We start from the raw sequence: 27,501 nt of genomic DNA on the forward strand, positions 1-27,501 counted from the left end.
TGCGCTGCCAGTGACATTCCTGGGCAGAGTGGGATTGATTAGTGCCCGCGGCTCGCTTCCTGTCCACAAACACACACTTTGCACGGAACTGGCTCTGGCCCTCTCTCTCACTCACAGGAGAGCCGGCGAAGAATTTATCCATCATTCCGTCTCAAGCACGAGCAATATTTTCTCTTCGAACCCCGGGACGTGATCTCCTCTCTCAGCTGACTATAAAAGGTAAAAGATAAAACGTTCCTGCCGTCAGCCGTCGGCGCAGCTCTCGTACAAGGCTTCGATGATGATGATGATGTGTTAGACTGCAGGACCGAGACGTTATCCTGGTCTTTGGAATGCTTCATAGTCGAGGTTTTTCCGACCTAATTACCAACATGCTTTAATTTAAGCGCACTTACATTCGTCAAAGTCTATGGTGGATTCTGATCCGTATTCAATAACGGCAGCGCCGGCTCTTAAAACACGGGTTTAACGTATTTAAATAATGCAGGCTGGCGGTGAGCAGTACATTGGACATTAAAAGTCTACACACCCCGTTAAAACCCTAGGTTTTTCTGATGTACTAAATGGAGACCATGATAAATAATTTCAAAACTTTTCCCACCTTTAATGTGACCTATAACCTGTAATTGAAAACCAAATCTGTTCGGGGGAAAAACATAAAAAATAAAAAAACGGGGCGGCACGGTGGTGTAGTGGTTAGCGCTGTCGCCTCACAGCAAGAAGGTCCTGGGTTCGAGCCCCGTGGCCGGCGAGGGCCTTTCTGTGCGGAGTTTGCATGTTCTCCCCGTGTCCGCGTGGGTTTCCTCCGGGTGCTCCGGTTTCCCCCACAGTCCAAAGACATGCAGGTTAGGTTAACCGGTGACTCTAAATTGACCGTAGGTGTGAATGTGAGTGTGAATGGTTGTCTGTGTCTATGTGTCAGCCCTGTGATGACCTGGCGACTTGTCCAGGGTGTACCCCGCCTTTCGCCCGTAGTCAGCTGGGATAGGCTCCAGCTTGCCTGCGACCCTGTAGAACAGGATAAAGCGGCTACAGATAACGAGATGAGATGAGATGCTGGTTGCATAAGTGTGCACACCCTTAAACTAATACTTTGTTGAAGCACCTTTTGATTTAATTACAGCATTCAGTCTTTTTGGGTCGGAGTCTATCAGCCTGCCACATCTAGACTTGGCAATATTTGCCCACTCTTCCTTGCAAAAGTGCTCCAAATCTGTCAGATTGCGAGGGCGTGTCTTGCGCACAGCCCTCTTCAGGTCACCCCTCAGATTTTCAATTGGATTTAGGTCTGGGCTCCGGCTGGGCCGTTTCAAAACTGTTTTGGGGTCATTGTCGTGCTGAAAGATGAAATCCCTCTTCATCTTCAACTTTCTAGCAGACACCTGAAGGTTTTGGGCCAAAACTGACTGGTATTTAGAACTGTTCATAATTCCCTCCACCTTGACTAAAGCCCCTGTTCCAGCTGAAGAAAAACAACCCCAAAACACGATGCTGCCGCCACCATGCTTCACCGTGGGTATGGGGCTCTTTTGGTGATGCGCAGTGGTGTTTTTGCACCAAACATACCTTTTGGAATTGTGGCCAAAAAGTTCAACCTTGGTTTCATCCGATCATAACACGTTTTCCCACATGCTTTTGGGAGAGTTGATGGATTTTTTTTTTTTTGCAAAATTTATCCGGGCCTGGATGTTTTCCTTTGACCCTACCTCATAGTCCAGACATATGGAGAATACGGGAGGTTGTTGTCTCGTAGCACACAACCAGTACTTGGCAGAAATTCCTGCAGCTCCTTCAGTGTTGCTGTAGGCCTCTCGGCAGCCTCCCTGACCAGTTTTCGTCATCTTTTGAGGATGCAACTGAGTAAATCTCTGAACTTTATTTGGGGTTAATCAGAGTCATTGTAATTGATGGCAGGTGTGAACCCAAAAACACTGATTGCTGTAATTAAATCAAAAGGTGCTTCAACAAAGTATGAGTTTAAGGGTGTGCACACTTACGCAACCAGCTTATTGTACGTTTTTTATTTATGTTTTCCCCCTAACAGATTTGTTTTTCAATTGAATTGTACAGGTTATAGGTCACATTAAAGGTGGGAAAAGTTTTGAAATTATTTATCATGGTCTCATTTTTTTTACATCAGAAAAACTGATCGTTTTAATGGAGTGTGTAGACTTTTTATATCCGCTGTACATCAGATATTCCATTCAGCAGAAGGGAACTGTCAGGACCTTCAGAAGAGGTCCAAACATATCAGTGTTTAAAACGTTATATTTAATTTCTTACATAATTCTCTTCGAATTCAGCCACGTTTTCTATCGAACTTGCTTCAGGAATGAAAGGGTTATGCCCAGGTCAGACGGCAGAAAGGCGCATACTGCGACCTGTGATCGGTCGGGTGGCGACTGATCGCAGGTGGACGCAGGCGTTTTGCGTCAAATCCTTCGTATTGCAAGACGCAGAGTTTTTAAGCTGCACGAACAGACGCGCAATTGGCTGCGTCTACCTGCGAGTGCTGAAGAGTGGAGGCAGAAGTCCCTTGCAAATAGTCTGCGGTTCGATAAGATTTGACGCAACGTAGCTCTGCGTCTCGCCATTTCCGTTATTTATCCTGCCTACCACTACTTGAGACAAGTAGCAAGTAATCGCATGAGTAATTGCACCACTACCTGCAAATCGCACAAGGGCAAGTGGCAGGAACGGCATCATCAGTCTTGCAACTAGTTACGACAGGACGCGACCAGCCGGAAGCAGATGCAGCGAGACGCAAGTTGACGCAAACTATCTGCGTCTACCATCTCGAAAGATTTGTCTTCGCCTGCATCTAGCTGCCACTACTTGCTTCAGCCTGCGATTGGTTGCTCAAGCGTTGCACAACCGCCTGCCTCTACATGCGTCACCCTGCTATTTGCACCGATTGGAAGCGAATCGCAGCTGAAACGCGAACAGATCGTGATCCGCTTACGTCAAGCTGCCTTTACTAAAGACCCTCTGCCATTATCTTGCATCGACGCAAGACTGGTCTCGTGTCTACCCGCAATTTTATCATCGCAAGTAGCTGAAAACTAGTTGCAGCCTGCCGTCTGACCTGGACATCACTGTCCTGAAAACGTTAAAATCGAGTTATCCAGTGAGATTTTTTATTTGTGTTTGTTGTGGAAGACTTTCGAGCTGGCTCGCTCATTGGTTAGGACTTCATTGCCGGGACAGAAGGCCATGGCAGTGTATGTTTATGTCGGACGTGACGGATGAATCAGTCAATCAATCAGATTTTGATTTATCATGGGAGGGAACAAAAATTTCTCGAAGGCCAACACAAGCTTAACCGCAACAGTGCAGTCACCTTCCAGCCGGTGTAGTGTTCATCAGTAGTGTTAGCGAATGCTATTAAACTGGTCAAGCCAGTGCTATTTATCGAGAGCTACAGGCTCTAAAGTTGATTTTCTGATTAACTTCACGAGAGAAAAACAACTATCGCGAGTTAAGTGTGACTCCGCTTCATTCCACCACTGATTACTTTCCTACGCCCGCATGTGTAGCGCTTTATTCTGTTCATTTCAAACTTTTCGCCCGTATTATTTATTATTTGTCCCCTCCATGAACACTTTTAGATGCTTTTCTCTCATGTCTACTGATCGTTTCAAATACTTTCATCGTCCAATACACATCTGAGCAGGACTTCTCGAATCACATAAAATATAATAATCACTCGTCCTTAATACAGTCGCATGTTTTAAAGCTAGTGTTCAACTTTTCATCTTCAACAACTGCCCTTAGACGTCTTCCATCATCATCATCATCATCACGGAGTTTGGAGTTTATCTTTTCTTTCTCTGTACATCGAGAGTACCTACACATACTTTAAATAGCAACCAGAGCAGCGGCTACAATTATCAACGGTCCATAATTATCGACACCTTTTCAGATTTACCAATATTAAAATTTTACAAAGGTGAGTTTCAGTTCCAACAGTTATTATTGGTTAAGTAATCAACCGGAAGACCCGCCTCGCCCTTTGATCTTGTCGTCCGAGATGGAAATTTTTCCGCCCGATCAGCAACTTTTCAGAAAACGCGGACGCCATCATCGCAGGTAAGCACGGTGGAAAGATCATGGACACGTTTTTACTTCTCAAATTCACCGATATTTCATGATCTCTTTGTCGAAACCTACTTTGTTTCTTACTCTTTCATTCAACAGCCGCCATTTTGTATCTAAACGCGTGTTTGAGAAGTCACTCACGTGAGGTGTCGATAACAGTGATCACTTTCCACTAACGGTGTCCACCATTATCGACACCCTGTGGGATTTAGTGACATTTACATACAACGGTTATTGCTCGATATTTGCGTAATATTTCTGAAGTACTTTAAAAAAAAAAAAGTGCTGTGATTTATATTTTTTTTTCTTCTGATTCATAACAGAATGAAATGTTTGTAGAGTATTTGGAATTCGATTGCAATAAACAGAATTAGACCAGAATTAAATTAAAAAAAAAAGATTACATGCTTGAAATATTCAGATTTTTCGATTCCATTCAGAATTTTTTTTTTTTTTTGCGGTTTGTTGTAAATCTCTACCACGTATTACAATATCAGTAGACGTTTTAGATTTTGGTTCGAGGAATGAGATGCGACCTTTGACCTGGATTTTCACGTGGTTCCAATCTCAATTTCCTGTTGACGTTTATTGGTAAACTACAAAACTAGAAATTAATACAAACGACGACGAATGATGAACATAATGTGATCTACGAAAATCCTGAGAAAGCGGGTAGAAAGTGGAACAAAAAGATTTTCTGACGCAGGTTAAACAATTATCAGTTCATTTGTTTACAAACATTCGAATTACTTCCTCATTTACGTACGTCAGCACCGACATCGAAAAATATTTATATAAAAGATATTTTGGATTAAGTATCAGTCTGGGTAAAACAGGGATGAGAGTGGTGGTCATCAAAAAAAGCAGAAAACAAGATGGCGCCCGAAGCCAACCGGGGGGGAGGGGGGGCCTTCAAGATGCCCCCCGGAAAATTTTGAAAAATAAGGCCTTACAAACCACTTGTCCTGCAATCTGAGCTGTAGTAGATTAAAAAAAATGTCTTTTTTATATATTTACATGAAAATATGTTTCAAATCAATAGGAGTATTGTTTGAATTCAAGATAAAATCACATTCTACATTCAAGGGTATGGTTATAATTCATGATCAACAAAAACGACAAACTAAATTCACATTAAACGCAAGTTTTATTAATTACCAAAATGCTCATATATTAAATAAAATTTTAGGGTGACTGACCTTTTCTCCCTATGTCCTCATTAGTTGCATATGATTTCTTCAAAAAGTCTTTTGAAATATTTAAGTTTTCAAACTGTCAGCATTAATTCAGATTTACTGACCATCATATACATGTTCAATGTATTAAATCAAACGAATGCTAAGTTTACGGGATAATGTCTATGTACACTTTATACAATTATTTATAGTTCACAGTCACTTCTCATTTTCATTTAATCATTTCGACAACTTCTTCAGCTTTTTGGCCAAAGACAAGAGCTTGTCAGCTTGTCTCTCTGTTTTTTATACCAGCATTGATTTCACGTACCTTCGCTTCGTCTCGCTCGTCAATTGTATTCGGCATTTTGAGTAAAAAAGCCGATACGAAAGAGAAACGTATTTTTGAAGCGCAGCGACGATGAACATGTGCAAGTTTCGATAAAATAGAACAGATGCGGGTACTTTTGTAAGAACTGTTATGATTGGCTTTTGTTCTCTCTCACGCTCTTGTAAGAACGGTTATGATTGGCTATCATGCTCTCGCCAGCGATGTTTTGGCCAATTACATTGTAGATAACACGTATTCTACCGCGAGGCTTAGCGAGACTAAAGATGGCGAAAATGTAAACATGTAACATCGTCGTACATTGAGTATCACGAAGGAACATACCCCAACCCCCCTCAATAAATGAAAAAAAAAAAAAATAACGGATTTGGCATAATATAAAAAGGTTGATTTTTACTCGGAAAAAGCGGAAATCCGCCAAAAAGCGGAAAACTCTCATCCCTGGTAAAACAAATTTGAAATAAAAACTATATATGTTTCGTTAACTTAAGACCACATACCGATTATTTAAAATTTTTTTTAAAAATAAATAATCATCTGGATGTCGATAATTGTGGAACGGTGTCACATGATCTGATACGCTAAGTAATCGGGAATCAACTCGTATTTTTTTCCTCCAGTGGAAGTTTAAGTAATTATTCATGCGCAATTTACATACGGCCAAAAGATCGTTAAGGTGCCGATAATTGTAGCTACTCTGGAAAGAAGAAAAAACAATTTTGTAACCTGAAATCCTGAAAATCCTCGAGAACACACCAGATTTCAGAAGAACTAGCTGTGCTGAGACCGAGCACATGCATATAATAATAATAGCAGCAGCAACAACAACAACGAGGAGGAGGTGATTAATAGTGATCATGCCCGGTTGGTGGTCACGTGCTGGAGAGTACTGGTGAATGTAATCAGGATGAGAGTGGGTATGATCAGTCAGACTCGAGTGATGAGACGTTTGAAGCCTTGGCGTTCTTGATGGATGTAAATCAGAGATGCTGCGACGCTTTGCGAGAGCGTAGGAGTCGTGATGGGTCGGATTTGGACGTGGTAGGTTGAGATGGATCAAGCACGGGTGTTGAGGGCGGTGCTCGACATCCTGCAGCCTGTAAAACCCTCCCCCCTTGCCAGTGCAGCGGGAATCAGCAGCTCAGCATGGCAAAGCAATGACATAAGCATGGTACGGGTACACATTGCGCAAAAACATTATTAAATAAAAAAAAGACAAAAAACCCAAATCATCCTAACACCTTGAGCTTAAAAAAAAAAAAAAGATATCTGAAAAGATTGTCCTTTATTTTGTTCAGTTCTGTGTTACATGCAAAACCTGCATACACCTTTTATGGTACGTGCACACTCTGAGCGACGACGCAAGTATCTCGTACTCTTCCACATTTAACGGTAACAGCGGCGCGTTTTCTTTTTGCTTCAGCTTGTTTAGGCTGGGTGTGAAGCTTCATAGAGCTCTGTGTTACGCAGCACTCGTTCACATTTCGGAGCAATTTAGCTTAGCCAGTCCACCTCCTGGTATATTTTTGGATGCCGGGAGGAAACCCGGACTGACGGGCGAGAACTCGTCTGAAACTTCACACTGCAGAGACCAACACGAGGCTCAGAATCGAACCCCGGAGCTGTACGTTCAATTTGTCAGGACACGTTTCTTTTATTCATGTTTATCTTCATAATCATAAACTGCTACGACAAACTTTTTGTGCTTGATTTATTACTTCTTTTGTATTTCTGGAAACTCGTGCACGTGTTGAACCGAGGTCCCGATTGATCAGTGCTGGTTTTCTTTAAGGCCCCGTCCCAGAATACCGATAACTAGAGCAACTGTGAGCTACTGCTCAGTTACATGTCCCCTCACTCTCGCTTCTATCAGAATTGCAAGCGATCGAAGGAATAGGACGCTTATTATGAATGTTGACTTCAACAAATAATTAATTCTGAAACGAGAGCAGTGTTTCTCGCCGGGGATTTCAAATAGCATCCTGGTAAACGGTCATTTTGCTTCTTGAAATAGCACCAAAATCCACCCTTTGCGTTTCGTAAATACCAGGGCTTTGAACCGGTTCAAGGAACGAAAACCGGGAACTTTTTCTATTTCACATGGAACAGAAACAAAACCAGAAACTTTATTATTTTTTATGTTCCGGAACAGAAACGCTTATTAAAAATAATGGTAACCGGTTAATACCGGTTTTTATTTCGTTCCTCAAAGTTTCCGTAGCCTACAAATAAATAAAGTCATTCTTCTCCTGCGCAAGTTTCTATGACCCGCTGGGGTTCACTTCCTGTGTGACGTTCGCTGACTGAATGGAGAGAGCGGGAGGGTGGACTACTATCACGTCTCCACATCTTAAATAAGAGGTAAATATTGCAGTCTATTGTTATTCAAAAACGTCAATTTCAAACACGATATCAATATATTTGTCCACGTTAATGAGAGGCTCGCGAACATTAAATGACGTTAACCTCTGTTAGCCTATCAATGCATAGGGCCTGACTAGCCTTTGGTAACACACTAAACGAATTCTCTTTCATTTTTGGCACTTTTTCTGTTTGTGTAGATGGGAAGACATACTGAGAATCCAAATCGCCAACATTTGAAATAATAATTGTTTTGAATTATTTCTTGTCTTATTTAATGAAGGTTGTAACAGAATTAGCCTACATTTGGCTTAAGCTGGATGAGACAGAGACATAATTTTATAGCCATTTGTTAAACAGCTGACAGGGAACATAATTAACCGTTCCGGGAACAAAATTTTTTTGTTCTAACCGGTTCGGGAACGTCTATTTAATGGTGGAACCCAAAACCGGAAACGTTAAAATTCCGTTTCTGTTCGGAACGAACCAATAGGAAAAAAATTCTGGTTCAAAGCCCTGGTAAATACATTCAGTCGGTAAACAGGAAGTCGATGTGCGACGGACCTGAAAACGGTACACATGGTATAGAACCCCAAGCTGAAGCTCGGTACCAAATCTCAAGTGGCTATGATTTGTGGCTGCTGAGAAAAAGGGTGTTTCGGATGGACGGAGGTAAACCAGTATACCCCCCTCCTCCTTCCTTCCTTCCTTCCTTCGGAGCGGGGGTATAACTAGAACCATAACTCAGTCCCCTGCAGTTTATGTGGTCGGTGCTCACGCCTGGGTTTATCCGTATCTGTAAGATTGCTTCTGGAGAGAGCTTTCCAGACCTGGACCTGATCCGACATGATAAAACATCTGACCAATCAGGTCATTATTATTATTATTATTATTATTTACATCTGACGTTGTCTGAGCACACGCTATTTTATCTCGGGCATCTTCGTACCTCCTTGAAGTCACGGATTGACGGAAAATCAAAAAATAATACAAAGCACGGATCTTTTATTCACGGATGTGTGATTATTTTCCGTCAAATATCAATAAAGTAAACATATGACTGCAGGCAAGATATTTTCAGGGATGAGAATGAAAAATATTTAAAAAGTCTGAAAAAACCAGGGCGGGGCCCATGGCTCAGGGGGGCGGGGCCCAGGGGCTAATGATTTTTGGCTATTTTTTTTTATTTATTTATTAATTTTCTTTATTATTAGACAGGGATATTATTAGACAGGGAGATGATTATTAGACAGGGAGATTATTATTATTAGACAGGGAGATTATTACTATTAGACAGGGAGATGATTATTAGACAGGGATATTATTAGACAGGGATATTATTATTAGACAGGGAGATTATTACTATTAGACAGGGAGATGATTATTAGACAGGGATATTATTAGACAGGGATATTATTATTAGACAGGGAGATTATTACTATTAGACAGGGAGATGATTATTAGACAGGGATATTATTATTAGACAGGGAGATTATTAGACAGGGATATTATTATTAGACAGGGAGATTATTAGACAGGCATATTATTATTAGACAGGGAGATTATTAGACAGGGATATTATTATTAGACAGGGATATTATTATTAGACAGGGATATTATTAGACAGGGAGATGATTATTAGACAGGGAGATTATTATTATTAGACAGGGAGATGATTATTAGACAGGGATATTATTAGACAGGGATATTATTATTAGACAGGGAGATTATTACTATTAGACAGGGAGATGATTATTAGACAGGGATATTATTAGACAGGGATATTATTATTAGACAGGGAGATTATTACTATTAGACAGGGAGATGATTATTAGACAGGGATATTATTATTAGACAGGGAGATTATTAGACAGGCATATTATTATTAGACAGGGAGATTATTAGACAGGGATATTATTATTAGACAGGGAGATTATTAGACAGGCATATTATTATTAGACAGGGAGATTATTAGACAGGGATATTATTATTAGACAGGGATATTATTATTAGACAGGGAGATTATTATTAGACAGGGAGATTATTATTAGACAGGGATTATTATTATTAGACAGGGAGATTATTAGACAGGGATTATTATTATTAGACAGGGAGATTATTAGACAGGGAGATGATTATTAGACAGGGAGATTATTATTAGACAGGGAGATTATTAGACAGGGATTATTATTATTAGACAGGGAGATTATTATTAGACAGGGAGATGATTATTAGACAGGGAGATTATTATTATTAGACAGGGAGATTATTACTATTAGACAGGGAGATGATTATTAGACAGGGAGATTATTACTATTAGACAGGGATTATTATTATTAGACAGGGAGATTATTACTATTAGACAGGGAGATGATTATTAGACAGGCATATTATTATTAGACAGGGAGATTATTAGACAGGGATATTATTATTAGACAGGGAGATTATTATTAGACAGGGATTATTATTATTAGACAGGGAGATTATTAGACAGGGAGATGATTATTAGACAGGGAGATTATTATTAGACAGGGAGATTATTAGACAGGGATTATTATTATTAGACAGGGATTATTATTATTAGACAGGGAGATTATTATTAGACAGGGAGATTATTAGACAGGGATTATTATTATTAGACAGGGAGATTATTACTATTAGACAGGGAGATGATTATTAGACAGGGAGATTATTACTATTAGACAGGGATTATTATTATTAGACAGGGAGATTATTACTATTAGACAGGGAGATGATTATTAGACAGGCATATTATTATTAGACAGGGAGATTATTAGACAGGGATATTATTATTAGACAGGGATATTATTATTAGACAGGGAGATTATTAGACAGGGATTATTATTATTAGACAGGGATTATTATTAGACAGGGATTATTATTATTAGACAGGGAGATTATTAGACAGGGAGATGATTATTAGACAGGGAGATTATTATTAGACAGGGAGATTATTATTAGACAGGGAGATTATTAGACAGGGATTATTATTATTAGACAGGGAGATTATTATTAGACAGGGAGATTATTAGACAGGGATTATTATTATTAGACAGGGAGATTATTACTATTAGACAGGGAGATGATTATTAGACAGGGAGATTATTACTATTAGACAGGGAGATTATTATTATTAGACAGGGAGATTATTACTATTAGACAGGGAGATGATTATTAGACAGGGAGATTATTAGACAGGGATTATTATTATTAGACAGGGAGATTATTATTAGACAGGGAGATTATTACTATTAGACAGGGAGATTATTATTAGACAGGGAGATTATTAGACAGGGATTATTATTATTAGACAGGGAGATTATTATTAGACAGGGAGATTATTAGACAGGGATTATTATTATTAGACAGGGAGATTATTACTATTAGACAGGGAGATGATTATTAGACAGGGAGATTATTACTATTAGACAGGGATTATTATTATTAGACAGGGAGATTATTACTATTAGACAGGGAGATGATTATTAGACAGGCATATTATTATTAGACAGGGAGATTATTAGACAGGGATATTATTATTAGACAGGGAGATTATTATTAGACAGGGAGATTATTAGACAGGGATTATTATTATTAGACAGGGAGATTATTAAACAGGGAGATGATTATTAGACAGGGAGATGATTATTAGACAGGGAGATTATTATTAGACAGGGAGATTATTATTAGACGGAGATTATTAGACAGGGATTATTACTATTAGACAGGGAGATGATTATTAGACAGGCATATTATTATTAGACAGGGAGATTATTAGAAAGGGATATTATTATTAGACAGGGAGATTATTATTAGACAGGGAGATTATTAGACAGGGATTATTATTATTAGACAGGGAGATTATTAGACAGGGAGATGATTATTAGACAGGGAGATTATTATTAGACAGGGAGATTATTAGACAGGGATTATTATTATTAGACAGGGAGATTATTATTAGACAGGGAGATTATTATTAGACAGGGAGATTATTATTAGACAGGGAGATTATTAGACAGGGATTATTATTATTAGACAGGGAGATTATTAGACAGGGATATTATTATTAGACAGGGAGATTATTACTATTAGACAGGGAGATGATTATTAGACAGGGATATTATTATTAGACAGGGAGATTCTTTTGTGTAATCTGAGCTGAAGTGGGTTTTGTGCTTTGGTTTTTTGGGGCGCGCGTGCTCTCTCTGCCATGCCGATCCTGTAGGCTGCACTGACTCAGCTGAAAACTCCAGTCCTCGAGAAAAGAGATAAAAGCCCGCCCACACTGAAAGCTGATTGGCTTATTTTGCTGAGTAACCCAATCAGGATGCTCTTTGTCTGGCATGCGCTACATGAACAAGCACACAGGCAGTGTTGCCACACTGGGCGGTTTTAAGTGCATTTTGGCGGGTTTGGAACATATTTTGGGATGGAAAACATTAGCAGTATCTGGCAACACTGCACACAGTCTCCCTCACGCGCGCACGTTCTAAGATGCGTGATGCAGACCTTAATATTGCGCGCGCGCACGCTCAAAAACGATCATTTTGGTCTGAAAAAATCAGAAATCCGCCGATCGGCGGAAAATTCTCATCCCTGTATTTTAATTATGAACTTGGGTCCAAACGTTTAATTTTCTTCTTAATTTTTTTTTAATCCGTGACGCATGAAATAAACCGAAACGTCCGCGAACAATCCGTAAATTATTAGCACCCGTGATCCATCCGGATTAAAATGTATCCTTATCGGTTATCGGTGTTGTGGGACCGGGCCCGTAGGTCACAATGATGAATTTATTCCCAAATGAAAACGAGCGACATTTCAGACGGCGAGCGCCTTTTTAGTGTGCACGTGCCCCGATATCATTTCTCCCTCATCTCAGGAACGCATCTAAAAACGGCGTCTGTCACTAAACTGTCTAAGAGACGACAGACATGGTCTCTCGTGCCTAATCTCTTCCCTGACGACTGTAAAGGACGAGCGTGTCCTACAGCGCCTCACCCGTGCTCTCTTCTCAGCTTCCAGCCTCTGCATGATCAGCACCGTGTCGACGTCTTCGTCGTCCTCCTCCTCCTCGTCCTCCTCGCTCTGCTTGGACTCCTGGAGCCTCTTCTGGAACTGCCACTCCAGCATGAGCTTGCGCAGGCGGTCGCTCTCCTCGGCCGTGCGCTCCTGCTTGGCCTGCAGCTCCTGGATCTCCTTGTCGAGCAGGTCGACGATGTGCAGCTGCTGCTGCTTCTCCAGCTTCTCCCTGGCGTCCCTCTTCCACGGGTCCGGAGACAGGCTGTCTGCCGCAGACAGCTCCTCTTTGCTGATGGTGATGTACTGCAGGTCGCGCCTCTCGATGGTGCGCGGCTGCTGCTGAGGCTGCAGGTCCCGGATCACCGTGTCCTGAAGAGTGGGAGGAGGAGGAGCTCGGGGAAGAGCAGGCAGCTTCTCAGGGCGGGGAAGTTGCATTTGGGGAGGCTGAGCCGGGGGCAGGTAGGGCTGGGGGATCTGTTGCGGCGGGGGCTGGCTGCTGTTGTGCAGGATGGGTGGAGGCATGGCAGGGTTGCGGATCTGTCCCAGCTTCCTCTCCTGCTCCCTCCTCTTCCTCTCGCGCTCCTCCTCCAGCCGCGCCTTCTCCTTCTCATACCAGCGCTGCTGCTCCTCCCGTTTCTTCCGGTCGGCCGCGGCCTGCTGCTGGGTGACCGAGGGAGGAGGGGGGAGGGGTATGTCACCCTGCGGATCGTAGTCGAAGTGCGCCGGTGGAGGCGGAGGAGGCGGCAGAGGCAGGTCTGTACGAGAGGGTTGGGACACGCTCACCGGGCCGGGATGGGGTGCTCCGGGGGTCTTCCAGCGGCCAGCGCCACTCTTGTGGTTGCTCTGGGATTTGCTGGAGGAGGAGGAGTAGTTGTTGAGGTGCTCCTGGCTGGAGGTGCTGGACTCCACTGAGGAGGAGACGTGGTGGTTCCAAGGATCTCCACCACCACGATAGTCTGGATGCTGGTAGTCTGCATCCTGCTGCTGCAGGTGGAGCAACTCGTCCTGTCGCATTCGCTCGGCGGGGTATCTCGTGGGCACGTCACACAGGTCCTCCTGAGAGCGTGCTACCCGCTGGCACAAAAAACACATACACACACAAAATCAGACTAAATCTCAATACAAGGCTTTTTGTTTTTAATTTTCAAGCTCAAACACACACAAAAAAAAATCTAATCGAGTAACAAGAAACTGGAGTCTTTTTTTTTTAAGGAACTCCTTTCCCTGGATACAAGTCACGGCCTTATCGTGAGGAGTAGGAAAAGTACGCATCGCAACAATCCACAAAACCAGAGCGTCAGCGCGGCTGGAGCGATCACAAAACCACGGAGTAACGTTTGTGCAGGCTGATTCGATCTTCCGAAGAAAACAATCAATCAAAATCCATTGAAAACTCAGGGAGGGGTCGCGATTTTTGTGAATTGAGGACGGATGGCGGATGCCACGTGATGGCGATAAAAGAAACAGTCAAACATGAAAAAAAAAAAAAATTTATATTTTAACACCAAAAATTATGTATCTGAAACATTTTACGAACATTTTTCAAACCTATCCTACTCTGGTCTTACGGTATATACGGACAGGAAATCCAACACACGCTGAGCAGACTCCGCTGGATTTGTGGCTAGGTTCATTTGCAGGACTGGATCTCGACCCAATTCCCTTGTTTAAATAAAGATAAAACAGACCGATTAAGCAGACTGAGTTTACAGGGTGAAAAGGATTAGGTCGTGCCTCGATGTCTATCTGATCCTATACAGAATACACAAGTTCCTAGGTGTTTCCCATGACTTGAAAATGCTTAAGTGGGCGTGGCCCTAAAAGATACATCACTCGAGTTCATAATCTGTCTCAACCCGTATTGTAGTCGCGTCGCTAAACCTCAAGTCCGATCTTGAGTCCCCGGTGTTCAAGTCCGAGTCGTTAAAAAAAAAAATGTCGAGTCCGAGTCGAGAACAAGCCTCCAGCCGCACCGTTTGACGGTGGCTATTTCAGCGACGTTAACGTTAGTTTGTCCCTGAACAGGTGAATGTGCTTCTCTTTATCAGGGAGTGTCAAGTATTCGGTCAGAGATGGTTGGGAGACGGATGCAAGCGCAGAAGGTGTGTTTATTAATACAAGCGAAGACGGGAAACAATCCAGAACGGCAGGCAAAATCGTAAAACGGGCACAAACAGGCTATCGCAGACTCGGCGGAATCAAAGACGAGAATCAGGGATCAGGAAACCAAACAAGGAAATAAGGCTCGGTAATGAGTCAGCAACACAAGTCAATACTTCGCAAAGTAAGTGTTTTTTCACAGTTTTCAGATCGGCACGCTGGTTGCGCCTTAATCCTGTGTGGGTGCGAGTCGTATACGGCGCGTGCGAGAGTCCGCTTGGCGCGCACGCACTGTCCGGAGTCTATCTGACGCATGCGCCAAGGTGTGCAGGTGTGACACTCTTGCACAAAATTAGTATAAAAATGAATGTAGATTAGGGCTGTGCAATTAATCGAATTTTGATCACGATTTCGATTATTTTGCCATTTGTCGGGGACGCGCACACGCAATACATTTCCTTCCCGCAGGGCCATGCACAGACTTGCCGACAACACTCACTCACGCGGCGGGAGCAGTGTGTGTGTCTCTATGGCTCTCCACTCACGCAGCTGAAAGGAGGAGAGATTGTGAATTGTTTGGCGCGAGGTAGGCTCGCAAGATGACAGAAGGAGGGCGGAATCGGTTGGTCGACAAAAAGGGACGAAAAACGTCTGTAATATGGGATCACTTTGGATTCGAAGAATCTGACATGGAACAGAAGCGCATCGTGTGTAAGATTTGCAGTAAGGTAGTATCTGCGCCTCTTGGGAACACTACAAACCTCTTCAACCACCTGAAACTGAGCCATAAAGTTATTCACGACGAAACAATAAAAAACAAACAAAAAGATAAAGCCGATGCCGCCACAACCAGCAAGACAATGCAGCCACTCCGTATGACACGAGTTCGGAGAGGCACAACGCACTCACAGCAGCCATCAGATATTACTTAGCCAAAGACGTGCAGCCTGTGCACATTTGTTTTTCTCTGTCTTATGTCAAAAGAATATTTTTTTTGTTTTATACATCGCAAACTTAAGTTTTTCTAGACTATATTTATTTTCAGTTTGAAAGAAAGGTGAACGTAAATGATCAATAACAGAGGTTTTTTTTTGTTTTAAAGAGAAATGCTGAATAAATGCATTGTTTCAAAAAATCGTTTGAATAATCGTGATTTCAATATTGACTGAAATAATCATGATTATAATTTTTTCCATAATCGAGCAGCCCTAATGTAGATATACAGTGGGGCAAAAAAGTATTTAGTCAGCCACCAATTGTGCAAGTTCTCCCACTTAAAAAGATGAGAGAGGCCTGTAATTTTCATCATAGGTACACTTCAACTATTGCCGCTTTTCCACTACAAACGCGGCTGAGTCGGGCTGAGTGGGGCTGTTGGAGTGCATTTCGACTACAACCGCGGTGAACCGTGCTGGCTGGAAGTGGGTGGACACATTGGGTGGAGTTAGCGAAAGTGGGTGGACGTCACGTGATGTCGTTAAGCAGCGCAAACAGTGACATCAGTGAGCTTTTAAGCGGTAGTCTCACGACCCGAATAGTAAACAATAAACATGGAGGACATGGGGTCGTTAGTGTTGCTGGTCTTGGTGCTGTGGCTTGTTGTCACCGACAACGCCAACAGATACTGGCAAGAGCGTATAGATGAGGCGAGGCGCATAAGGCTTCATAATCCTCGTAATTCTTCTTCCGGGTTTACGGTGTTTACAGATCCCAGCGCGCTCGCGGGGCGTGTGTGGGCATGTGAGGACACTCCTCCTCACCAATCAGTGCACAGGGGAGTGTCTGCTCACGCCCCCAGCCTCACTCAGCTCGGTTTGGCTCGCTTCAGCCCCACTCCAAAACAGTGCGAGTTTTAGGGGCTAAGCAGGGCTGAAGCGAGCTGAGTCGTGCTGGTTTTTGGTAGTCGAAACGCGAGCCGTGTCGGGCTGAAGTGAGCTGAAGCGAGCTGAAAAAGGGTAGTGGAAAAGGGCCATACGAGAGACAGAATGGGGGGAAAGAATCCAGGAAATCACATTGTAGGATTTTTAATGAATTAATTGGTAAATTCCTCGGTAAAATAAGTATTTGGTCACCTACAAACAAGCAAGATTTCTGGCTCTCACAGACCTGTAACAACTTCTTTAAGAGGCTCCTCTGTCCTCCACTCGTTACCTGTATTAATGGCACCTGTTTGAACTCGTTATCAGTATAAAAGACACCTGTCCACAACCTCAAACAGTCACACTCCAAACTCCACTATGGCCAAGACCAAAGAGCTGTCAAAGGACACCAGAAACAAAATTGTAGACCTGCACCAGGCTGGGAAGACTGAATCTGCAATAGGTAAGCAGCTTGGTGTGAAGAAATCAACTGTGGGAGCAATTATTAGAAAATGGAAGACATACAAGACCACTGATAATCTCCCTCGATCTGGGGCTCCACGCAAGATCTCACCCCGTGGGGTCAAAATGATCACAAGAACGGTGAGCAAAAATCCCAGAACCACACGGGGGGACCTAGTGAATGACCTGCAGAGAGCTGGGACCAAAGTAACAAAGGCTACCATCAGTAACACACTACGCCGCCAGGGACTCAAATCCTGCAGTGCCAGACGTGTCCCCCTGCTTAAGCCAGTACATGTCCAGGCCCGTCTGAAGTTTGCTAGAGAGCACTTGGATGATCCAGAAGAGGATTGGGAGAATGTCATATGGTCAGATGAAACCAAAATAGAACTTTTTGGTAAAAACTCAACTTGTTGTGTTTGGAGGAGAAAGAATGCTGAGTTGCATCCAAAGAACACCATACCTACTGTGAAGCATGGGGGTGGAAACATCATGCTTTGGGGCTGTTTTTCTGCAAAGGGACCAGGACGACTGATCCGTGTAAAGGAAAGAATGAATGGGGCCATGTATCGTGAGATTTTGAGTGAAAACCTCCTTCCGTCAGCAAGGGCATTGAAGATGAAACGTGGCTGGGTCTTTCAGCATGACAATGATCCCAAACACACCGCCCGGGCAACGAAGGAGTGGCTTCGTAAGAAGCATTTCAAGGTCCTGGAGTGGCCTAGCCAGTCTCCAGATCTCAACCCCATAGAAAATCTTTGGAGGGAGTTGAAAGTCCGTGTTGCCCAGCGACAGCCCCAAAACATCACTGCTCTAGAGGAGATCTGCATGGAGGAATGGGCCAAAATACCAGCAACAGTGTGTGAAAACCTTGTGAAGACTTACAGAAAACGTTTGACCTCTGTCATTGCCAACAAAGGGTATATAACAAAGTATTGAGATGAACTTTTGTTATTGACCAAATACTTATTTTCCACCATAATTTGCAAATAAATTCTTTAAAAATCAGACAATGTGATTTTCTGGATTTTTTTTTCCTCATTCTGTCTCTCATAGTTGAGGTATACCTATGATGAAAATTACAGGCGCCTCTCATCTTTTTAAGTGGGAGAACTTGCACAATTGGTGACTGACTAAATACTTTTTTGCCCCACTGTAAATGTCTTGCGCCAAATTATGACGACACGCTACAAAAAATAAAGAAAAAAATCCAAGTCATCAGGGCTCAAATCCAAGTCGAGTCACGGAGTCCTTAAAATTAGGGCACGAGTTGGACTTGAGTATTAAAGCACGGTCTCAACGAGAGAGAGGGGGGGGGTGTGCGCTGGATTCTCATTTTTAATCCTCCTCATGTCTTTAATCCATTTGTAATACTTTCAAAAAAAGTATATTATGAATAAATAAATTGCTGTAAATGTAAACATACAGCACCGCATGGTTTTTGTTTCACAACCTCGAGCTTCTAACACGCCTCTCCAGCTTCAATCGGATACCCCGTGAACATTTCTGCTTTGCAAGCTTTCCTTAGAAACAAATACTCGTACCACGACTGTTATTCATATCGGGATCATATAGGGATATGTCGGACACACGTGTGCACATGTTGTCCTGGCTAACCTGCATAGCCATGCTATGGTGATGCTCGTCCATGGGAGGAAGAGGCTCCGGCTCGTCGCCCTGCCACACCTGCCCGGGTCCAGGCCCCATCCTGTCCTGAGATTTGGAGGCTGGGAAGGTGAAGTAGTCCCTGGGGTACGTCTGCGTGGGGATGGGGTACGCCTCGGGACGGGGCGGGGACGGCTCCTCCTAATAAGGATGACAGAACAGTTTAATGCTGATTACAAGTTGGGCTTTGAAGATGCAGCTATGATCCAGATGGCTCCACGGGCAAAAACCCAACACTTCCTGTAGTGTTTTGGTTACAGAGTGAATAATGGCTGCTCTGCTCACAGAAACCAGTGTGTGTGTGTGTGTGTGTGTGTTTAATCAGACACAGTGGTTGGAAACTTGATTACAACATCGATGCCTTTGTTTTCGACGGATCCTAATACGGCTTTCTGGTCAATTAACGAGAGGATTTCCAAATATGACGCTTCGATTGAAAACAGCTCCAGCGAATTTCCTTCGAGCTCCATGTTTAACACAATCACCACACAAAAAGACGATCACATAAAAACCAGCCAATTAGATTGTTTGAATCGCCGCGAGGGCAGGGGTTCTCAAACTTAAGGACCTCTTTAAGTGGATACAAAAATAATTGCACCCTCCATTATGCAAACGAAGGACTAATTTAAAGGTGCTCATTAATTGTAGCTAGAGTTAGAGATGTAGCCAGTGCTAATTTGCATACTGGATTCGATTGGTCAAAAGCAGTTTTGTGACATCACAAATTGAGCTTTCGTACACAAGCAGGCAATAGGCTGCATTCAGTCACGTGACTTCTGGTTGCACGTTTGAATGAAGTCGTGGTCGGGCAAACCGATTTAGCAGCTGTTATGTAAAGAGCGAGTGAAACCGTCTCTGACTACAGTATATCCAAATATATACCTTTAGAAAGTTGCTCTTTGCGATGGGATAGATCCTTACACACGAGTAAAGAATTAGAAAATCATCCATCCTTGAGTTCCCCGACATCTCAAACTACCTGGTGCTGCAGACATCCTTCTACACGGACAAACGGATGAAAACCCGGAAGAGCACGGACGCGTACAACTTTTTATATGTGGCTGAGTTAACCCTCTGGGGTCTGAGAGTATTTTCTGGCACTCTAATGATTTTGTCGTCAATTTCAACAAATCTAAACAGTATTTTCAAAGTCATATGACTTTTTTGTGTTCAGCTACAATAATATCTCTGCGCTGTGTTGGAATGTGTGATAAAGCATTACCCATTGTGTCGAACCGTTTTCATCCCTTGAGATGATTCTGTCCAGTATTGGGAATGGATCAAGCACAAAAACTTAAATCTGCTCCATTGATTTGGACAATTAACTGGTCATTAAAAAAATTATGTCCTATTGTTTTGAGATAAAGGGTTGGCAGTCGGAGGGGTATTCAATGAGACGGGTAAAAATTTCCATTCCATTCAATGAAAAGAGTGAAAGCCTCTCCCACTGTCAACTCTTAATCCCATCAGGTCAAGTCCCAATGGGTAAGGTCATGTTTTTTCACACATTCCAACAGTGTTCTAAAACTGCTTTTTACAACGGCTTCATTGATCTGGTATTGGACTTTATTTTGGTATTTGACTCGATTCAGTGCGTCTTGAAATGAACTCTTGTACTATTTTACTCAGTTCAGAGCCACAACCAACTCTGTTACACAATTACTCTGTCATTTTGCTCCAACCCCAAATTTTACACTCTAAACTCGAAGTAGAGCAAAATTAACTGTTTTTGAGGAAAACACTTAACTCTGGAAAAATTGCTCATTTTTTCTGTGTAGGCACTACAGTGCACGCATCAACCCATCTGCTCATCAGAAATAGGAGAAATATTTACATTTATTTGAGCTGATCTTCAGCCAGATCGAGTCATTTTAAAAAAAAAACAAAGCTCATCATCAGTGTCGCAGTTCTCAAGATTGAACTGAATCGCTGTCCTGAATCATGAATTGAAATCATCCATTATCTGTAGCCGCTTATCCTGTTCTACAGGGTCGCAGGCAAGCTGGAGCCTATAAATTGAATCACTGTGCTGAAATTGAATCACTGTGCTGAATCATGAATTGAATCACTGTGATGAAATTGAATCACTGTCCTGAATCATGAATCAAATCACTGTCCTGAATCATGAATTGAATCACTGTCCTGAATCATGAACTGAATCACTGTCCTGAAATTGAATCACTGTACTGAATCATGAATTGAATCACTGTGATGAAATTGAATCACTGTCCTGAATCATGAACTGAATCACTGTCCTGAATCATGAAATGAATCACTGTCCTGAATCATGAATTGAATCACTATCCTGAACCATGAATCGAATCACTGTCCTGATTTGAATCATGAATTGAACTGCTGTACTGAAATTGAATCACTGTCCTGAAATGAATCATGAATTGAATCGCTGTCCTGAATCATTCGAAGCGCATAAAATCTGCGTGCCATCTCGAAACGAGTTTTACCTCCAAATAGCCTAAACTATTTCTGACAGATTCGATCCTGTTTACGGTGGGCGTTCCCACCGCGAAAGATAAACCAATCGAAACCGAAAGAGTGAAAGTGATTATCATGACGTTACCATGTGAACAGTCTTTTATGAATGTGTAAGTGGGCGCTCAGCACTCCGACGTGACTGAGGAAGGTGACACGTTTTATGTTTCATCTAATTTAGGTCATTTAAAAACTATATTATTATTTGGCAGCGGGCACATAGGAAAGCGTAAAGTATAAAGCTTCAGTCAATATGTTTATCATGCTTGTGTGATGAAAAACTAGTGAAGATATTTATGTAAATACTTGACCTACTCATTCTAAACCTGCCGAGCTTCACTGGTGAAGCTCTCGACCCCAGAGGGTTAAAGATCTGGAGAGAAATCCTGTATTGTTTATGCCCAAGTAAGTAGGAATTTCTGGGCTTTTTGTACGTGTCTTTGGGGCGTTTCCTAGGACGCTACAAGTTTTTGTATCATGTATAAAAAAAAAAAGCGCTCAATTCTCAATCCTCCCTGCTCTTCTCTTCCAGATAAATCATTCACAAAGATCCAGAGAAACCCCGTTAAAGACCTGGGGATTGATGAAACAGGACTGAAGTGATCGCGGCTCACTGTAACTGCATGGCCAGGGAAGCGGCCTCGTGCTGTTAACTCGTGAGCTCTGCTTTTGTGTTTCCGTGGATCATCTTGATGATCTTCGCTCTCTAGTTCAGTGTAGGAGTCCAATATTTTTTTTTTTATTATTTAGTGATATTTTAACAGGATGCTTCTTCACCAAAGTGATTTTCAAGAAGGTCCTGTAAAGACTAACGACATGCTACAAGATTGAGAAAGTTTAAAAACGAAATATTTAAAGGGGAACTGAAGGCATTTTTTTAATCATCAAAATTCTATATCATTTTATTAAATATCGGAATGCATTTTTGATCGCTATTTTATCGCTGCTGTAGCAAGTGATGAGTGTTTGAAATATGCTCTGTAATATATTAGTCCATATGTCAAAGCAACGGCCGTAAATGAGATTCGTTGAGACCTGTGCGAGACATCGGAGGACGGAAGTAAAACGTACAGCGAAAAAATCAAAGCGACCGACATCTGCCAACGTTGTCAAAAGACGTGCGCGCCCTCTTTCGAACGCTGACGTAATCAAGCCAGAAGTTTTGTTTTGATAGCGATCAGGAAAGTTTGAAAAAAGTAGGCAGTAATCGTCATTTAAACTCGTTTTTGTGCAATACTTCGTTTGGAAAACAGTTTTCAAAATGGCGGCACTGACACCTGGCTGACGCGTCACGTTTCGAAGTCTCGCACAAGTCTCGTGAAGATCGCGCGGATAAGCGACGCCTGCCGTGGACCAAACGAACTAAATTCGACACGGCTAAAAACCGAATAGGCCGATAAGTATAATATTTAATTGCAATTAGTTGCCAATACGAGTCACGATATAAGGTTACTAAAACCGAAAACGTCATTGAATAACACGCTAATTAAGAAATAAAGCAAGTTTAAAAATGACTTCGTTTCCCCTTTAAACTAAGTGAAACAAATTGATAAAAAAAAATTATTACAATAATGCAAGGATACAGAAATTTGAATCTTGTGCATTGAAACGACTTTAAAGGAATTTAGATTTAAACTGGGAAATCTTACAGCACTGTTTAATATCGTCACTTAGAAGGCTTGATACGATATTGTTTGTTTTCCCCAATCTACATCAATCATTGCCCTTGTAAAGATTGCTAGGACGTCTGGATAAATAAAGCGAAAACGTGTGCGTTTTTTATTTACCGGTGAACTTTACAACCTATTTGAGTATACGCATCTCGCACAGAAAACCTGGGAGTTTATGATATCATTTTCGTAAGACTATCACTTTAAAGGAGAACCGAAGTCATTTTTAAACTTGCTTTATTTCTTAACATGTTATTCAATGATGTTTTCGGTTTTAGTAACCTTATATCGTGACTCGTATTGGCAATTAATTGCAGTTAAATATTATACTTATCGGCCTGTTTGGTTTTTAGCCGTGTTGAATTTAGTTCGTTTGGTCCACGGCAGGCGTCGCTTATCCGCGCGATCTTCATGAGACTTGTGCGAGACTTCGAAACATGAAGTGTCAGCGCCGCCATTTTGAAAACTGTTTTCCAAACGAAGTATTGCACAAAAACGAGTTTAAATGACGATTATGGCTGACTTTTTACAAACTTTCCTGATCGCTATCAAAACAAACACAACTTCCAGCTTGATTACGTCAGCGTTCAAAAGAGGGCGAGCGTCTTTTGACAATGTTGGCAGATGTCGGTCATTTTGATTTCCGCCGTACGTTTTACTTCCGTCCTACGATGTCTCGCACAGGTCTCGACGAATCTCGTTTACGGCCGTCGCTTTGACATATGGACTGATATATTACAGAGCATATTTCAAACACTCGTAACTTGCTACAGCAGCGACAAAATAGCGATCAAACATGCATTCCGATATTTAATAAAATGAGATAAATAGCATTTTGATGATAAAAAATTTTGCCTTCAGTTCTCCTTTAAAATGAAAGTAAAATGTGACTTCTGACAAACACTACTCGATATAATCAGACTCGGTCATTAACGCTTTAAACGTCGACTTTCTGAGTCGGGTTAAATGACGACTTCTAGATGACCGTGTTTAACGGTGTTCACTCACATCAGGACACAGGTTGCCCGTGGAGACGGAGGTGATTTTTCCTGGCGCTCCTGGATACACGGGCTTTCCCCCTGGACTCTGGGCTTGATCTGCAACAAGGCAAAAACAATCCAGGTTTCACTTTCAAAAACTAACCCGTGTTTGATAGCCATCGTACAGCTTCTCGGTTCTAATCCTGTCCTATCTAGCGTGTTTGGACACTCACTGGCCACGTTGGGGCTGGAGCGGTGATCTGCGCGGTTCTTCAGCAGCCTCTCGTCCCTTTTCTGCTCGGGGTACGAGTCCCAGTTCCCCTGCGGGCTCTCGGGAGAGCCGTTCTGCACGGAGTTGTTGTAGAGCTCGAAGCCTTCGCTCTTGGGCCTGGCTTTGCCTTTATCCATACGGCCCCGGTCTGCTGCTGAGGAGGGAAACGGGGACGTGTGCATGAGGGAAAACTGTCAGGAAGAGCTCAAATACACAAGTCAGCTTTATTCTGTGGATAAACACGAGCGTTGGTTTGAACGTACGGTCTCATAAAAAGCATAAATGCATTTTTAATAAATCAGCATGTGGATTTATTTAAATCTCACTTCATCAATCCAGAATTCTGCCATCATCAGCTTCCCAGAAATCAGAATAATTTAATACATCTGAATAATCAAACATCAGACTGGGGAGAAAAAAACAAAACCCCATCAGATGCTTTTTCCCCAGTCATTAATTTTCTCTCTCTCGCTCTCTCTTTTTTTTTTTTTGGACCTGGGCTAAAACTTTTAACCTAATTCATGATTTCCAACCTCGGTAAAACTGTGGATTAACTACGATTCTTAAAAGGGATTTTCCATCACTTCTTTACTCTCTCTTTCTTCCGTCCACACCTACTGAGTATTCTTGGGTTTCAGTCACGTGACTTCTCTTCGCGATTTCACTTCTGGTAAAACAGCTGGTGGGCGAGCAAGCCAAAACGGCTGCCGTAGCGCAAACAACTAATCAGAGTACGCTCGTAATCTAGAAGCCGCTGCTGGCTTTAGATAGATTCAGAAGATCGCTATGTGCAATGGAAAGAAGGATTTGATTTATCATACGATTCAGTCGAGTTCCCCGACATCTCGAACTATCTGGTGTTGCAGACGTCCTTCTACACCGCAGAACAGATGAAAGCGTGGAAGAGTACGGAGGCGTACAACTTTTTTGTACGTGGCTGGGTAAAGGACCTCGCTATCAAGTCGCTGCCCAATGAATCCTGGATTGTTTTGTATAAGCTTTTCATTCGCGTCTTTACAACGAAGCGCAAACAAACCAACCGCTGGCTTGATTCTCACTCGTCTTGGCTCTTATCTCTCCGCTAAATCATTCACAAAGATCATCAGAAACCCCTTTAAAGACCTGGATCTTAGTTACACAAGACGGAGAAGACGTGATCACGGCGCATTGTAACTGTACGGCTGGGGAAGAATTTTGTCGCGACCTTCATGCATATGGACTTTGTGAGGAGGAAACAAGAAACAGCTGGAGAATCAGCTTTAGCGCTTCGGGACTAAAAAAAGTAGCGTAAAATAACGACACATAGCAAGAAAAGTGCTTGGAAAACACTAAGGACAGAGCTGAGAGGGAAATACAAACCTTTCACCAAGTGATCGCCGCAAACTCCAGCACGCTTCGACTCGGCTCCCTTCGATTTCACTGAAAAGCCGCCTTTCTCCACGTCTTTTTGTGAAATCCTGTGTTCGTTCAGCCTTTTTTATTAGTTCACGTCGAACCCTGAAGAAACTTTATCAGTTTCACGGTTTGATCGATTCGCTACAAACACGAGCGTACGGAATTTTTCACACGAGCGATGCACCTTCTCCGTACAAACGCTTTGTCAACTGAGCTCTGGTAGACCACCAGCTAAAGTTCTGAATAACTAACGAGGCGGATGTGACGTCACGTTGAAACCCAAGAATTTCCTCATCTGTCTGTCTAATTAGCATTTTTTTTTACACATCTTTTTTCATCCTTAACCAGGATTCAAACTCAGACCCTTCTGTTTCTTAACCCAACATCTTAACCACTAGACCAGTGACACATATTTTGAATTTATGAATGAGTCCAGTCTTATTACATTATCAAGTAGTTTAAAATACAAAAGTCTTCCCGAATCTGAACACTAGATATAAAAGCAGTAAATTATGAACTGGGTTTAAAAACTCGAACCTCGGTTGAAAAATTCCATCTGATCTACAATTCTGACCTGCAACACTGACACTGTAGCGCCACTAGGGGGTGGAGAGAGCAAGTACAAATATCTTGAAATGACGTCAAATGGCTCGAAAAGTTCTTATTCTTTGATTATTATACAGTAAATAAAGCGCAGGATTATGCAGCTTGTTCTCAGGCACGTTTCAAGCTTCAAATTTGTTTTCAAGCAACATTCGTATTCTCGACATTGAAAATTTGTTTCCGAATAAAGGAGAACTTAAGGCAAATTTTTTACCATCAAAATTCTATTTCTCTCATTTTATTAAATATCGGAATGCATTTTTGATCGCTATTTTGTCGCTGCTAGAGCAAGTTACGAGTGTTTGAAATATGCTCTGTAATACATCAGTCCATATGTCAAAGCGACGGCCGTAAACGAGATTCGTCGAGACCTGTGCGAGACATCGTAGGACGGAAGTAAAACGTACAGCGGAAATCAAAGTGACCGACATCTGCTAACGTTGTCAAAAGACGCGCGCGCCCTCTTTCGAACGCTGACGTAATCAAGCCGGAAGTTTTGTTTGTTTTGATAGCGATCAGAAAAGTTTGAAAAAAGTAGGCAGTAATCGTCATTTAAACTCGTGCAATACTTCGTTTGGAAAACGCTTCACGTTTCGAAGTCTTGCACAAGTCTCGTGAAGATCGCGTGGATAAGCGACGCCTGCCGTGGACCAAACAAACTAAATTCAACACGGCTAAAAACCGAACAGGCCGATAAGTGTAATATTTAATTGCAATTAGTTGCCAATATGAGTCACGATATAAGGTTACTAAACCCGAACACGTAATTGAATAACACGCTAATTAAGAAATAAAGCAAGTTTAAAAATGACTTCAGTTCTCCTTTAAAATTGAAGCTTGAAATGAACAACAAAAAAGCCTAGTTTATATTTAAGATATTTTTCAGTGTAAGAACAAAAAAAAAAAAAAAAAAATCAGGTTATACAACCCATTTACGGGTGTGTGTGTGTGTGGAGCAGTTTTGCCTTGAGGAACGGGCA

General features: G+C 42.1%; 1 protein-coding gene across 12 annotated transcripts in view; it reads right to left on the reverse strand.

The window, feature by feature from the left end:
- The window catches only part of afdna (afadin, adherens junction formation factor a), a 348,820-nt gene that overhangs the window by 33,811 nt on the left and 287,508 nt on the right, over positions 1 to 27,501 (reverse strand). For 11 of the 12 annotated variants that reach the window (XM_060916383.1, XM_060916384.1, XM_060916386.1 and 8 more), the window contains 4 exons: positions 24,486 to 24,677; positions 24,281 to 24,369; positions 19,065 to 19,253; positions 13,006 to 14,100 (listed from right to left, as the gene is read on the reverse strand). In XM_060916383.1, coding sequence (XP_060772366.1) covers positions 13,006 to 14,100; positions 19,065 to 19,253; positions 24,281 to 24,369; positions 24,486 to 24,677 — 1,565 coding nt within the window. The remainder of the gene's footprint in view (positions 1 to 13,005; positions 14,101 to 19,064; positions 19,254 to 24,280; positions 24,370 to 24,485; positions 24,678 to 27,501) is intronic. The other variant, XM_060916385.1, reaches the window with a different exon arrangement.

This window comes from Neoarius graeffei, chromosome 3 (genome assembly GCF_027579695.1).
Source record: "Neoarius graeffei isolate fNeoGra1 chromosome 3, fNeoGra1.pri, whole genome shotgun sequence".
Classification (NCBI taxonomy): domain Eukaryota; kingdom Metazoa; phylum Chordata; class Actinopteri; order Siluriformes; family Ariidae; genus Neoarius; species Neoarius graeffei.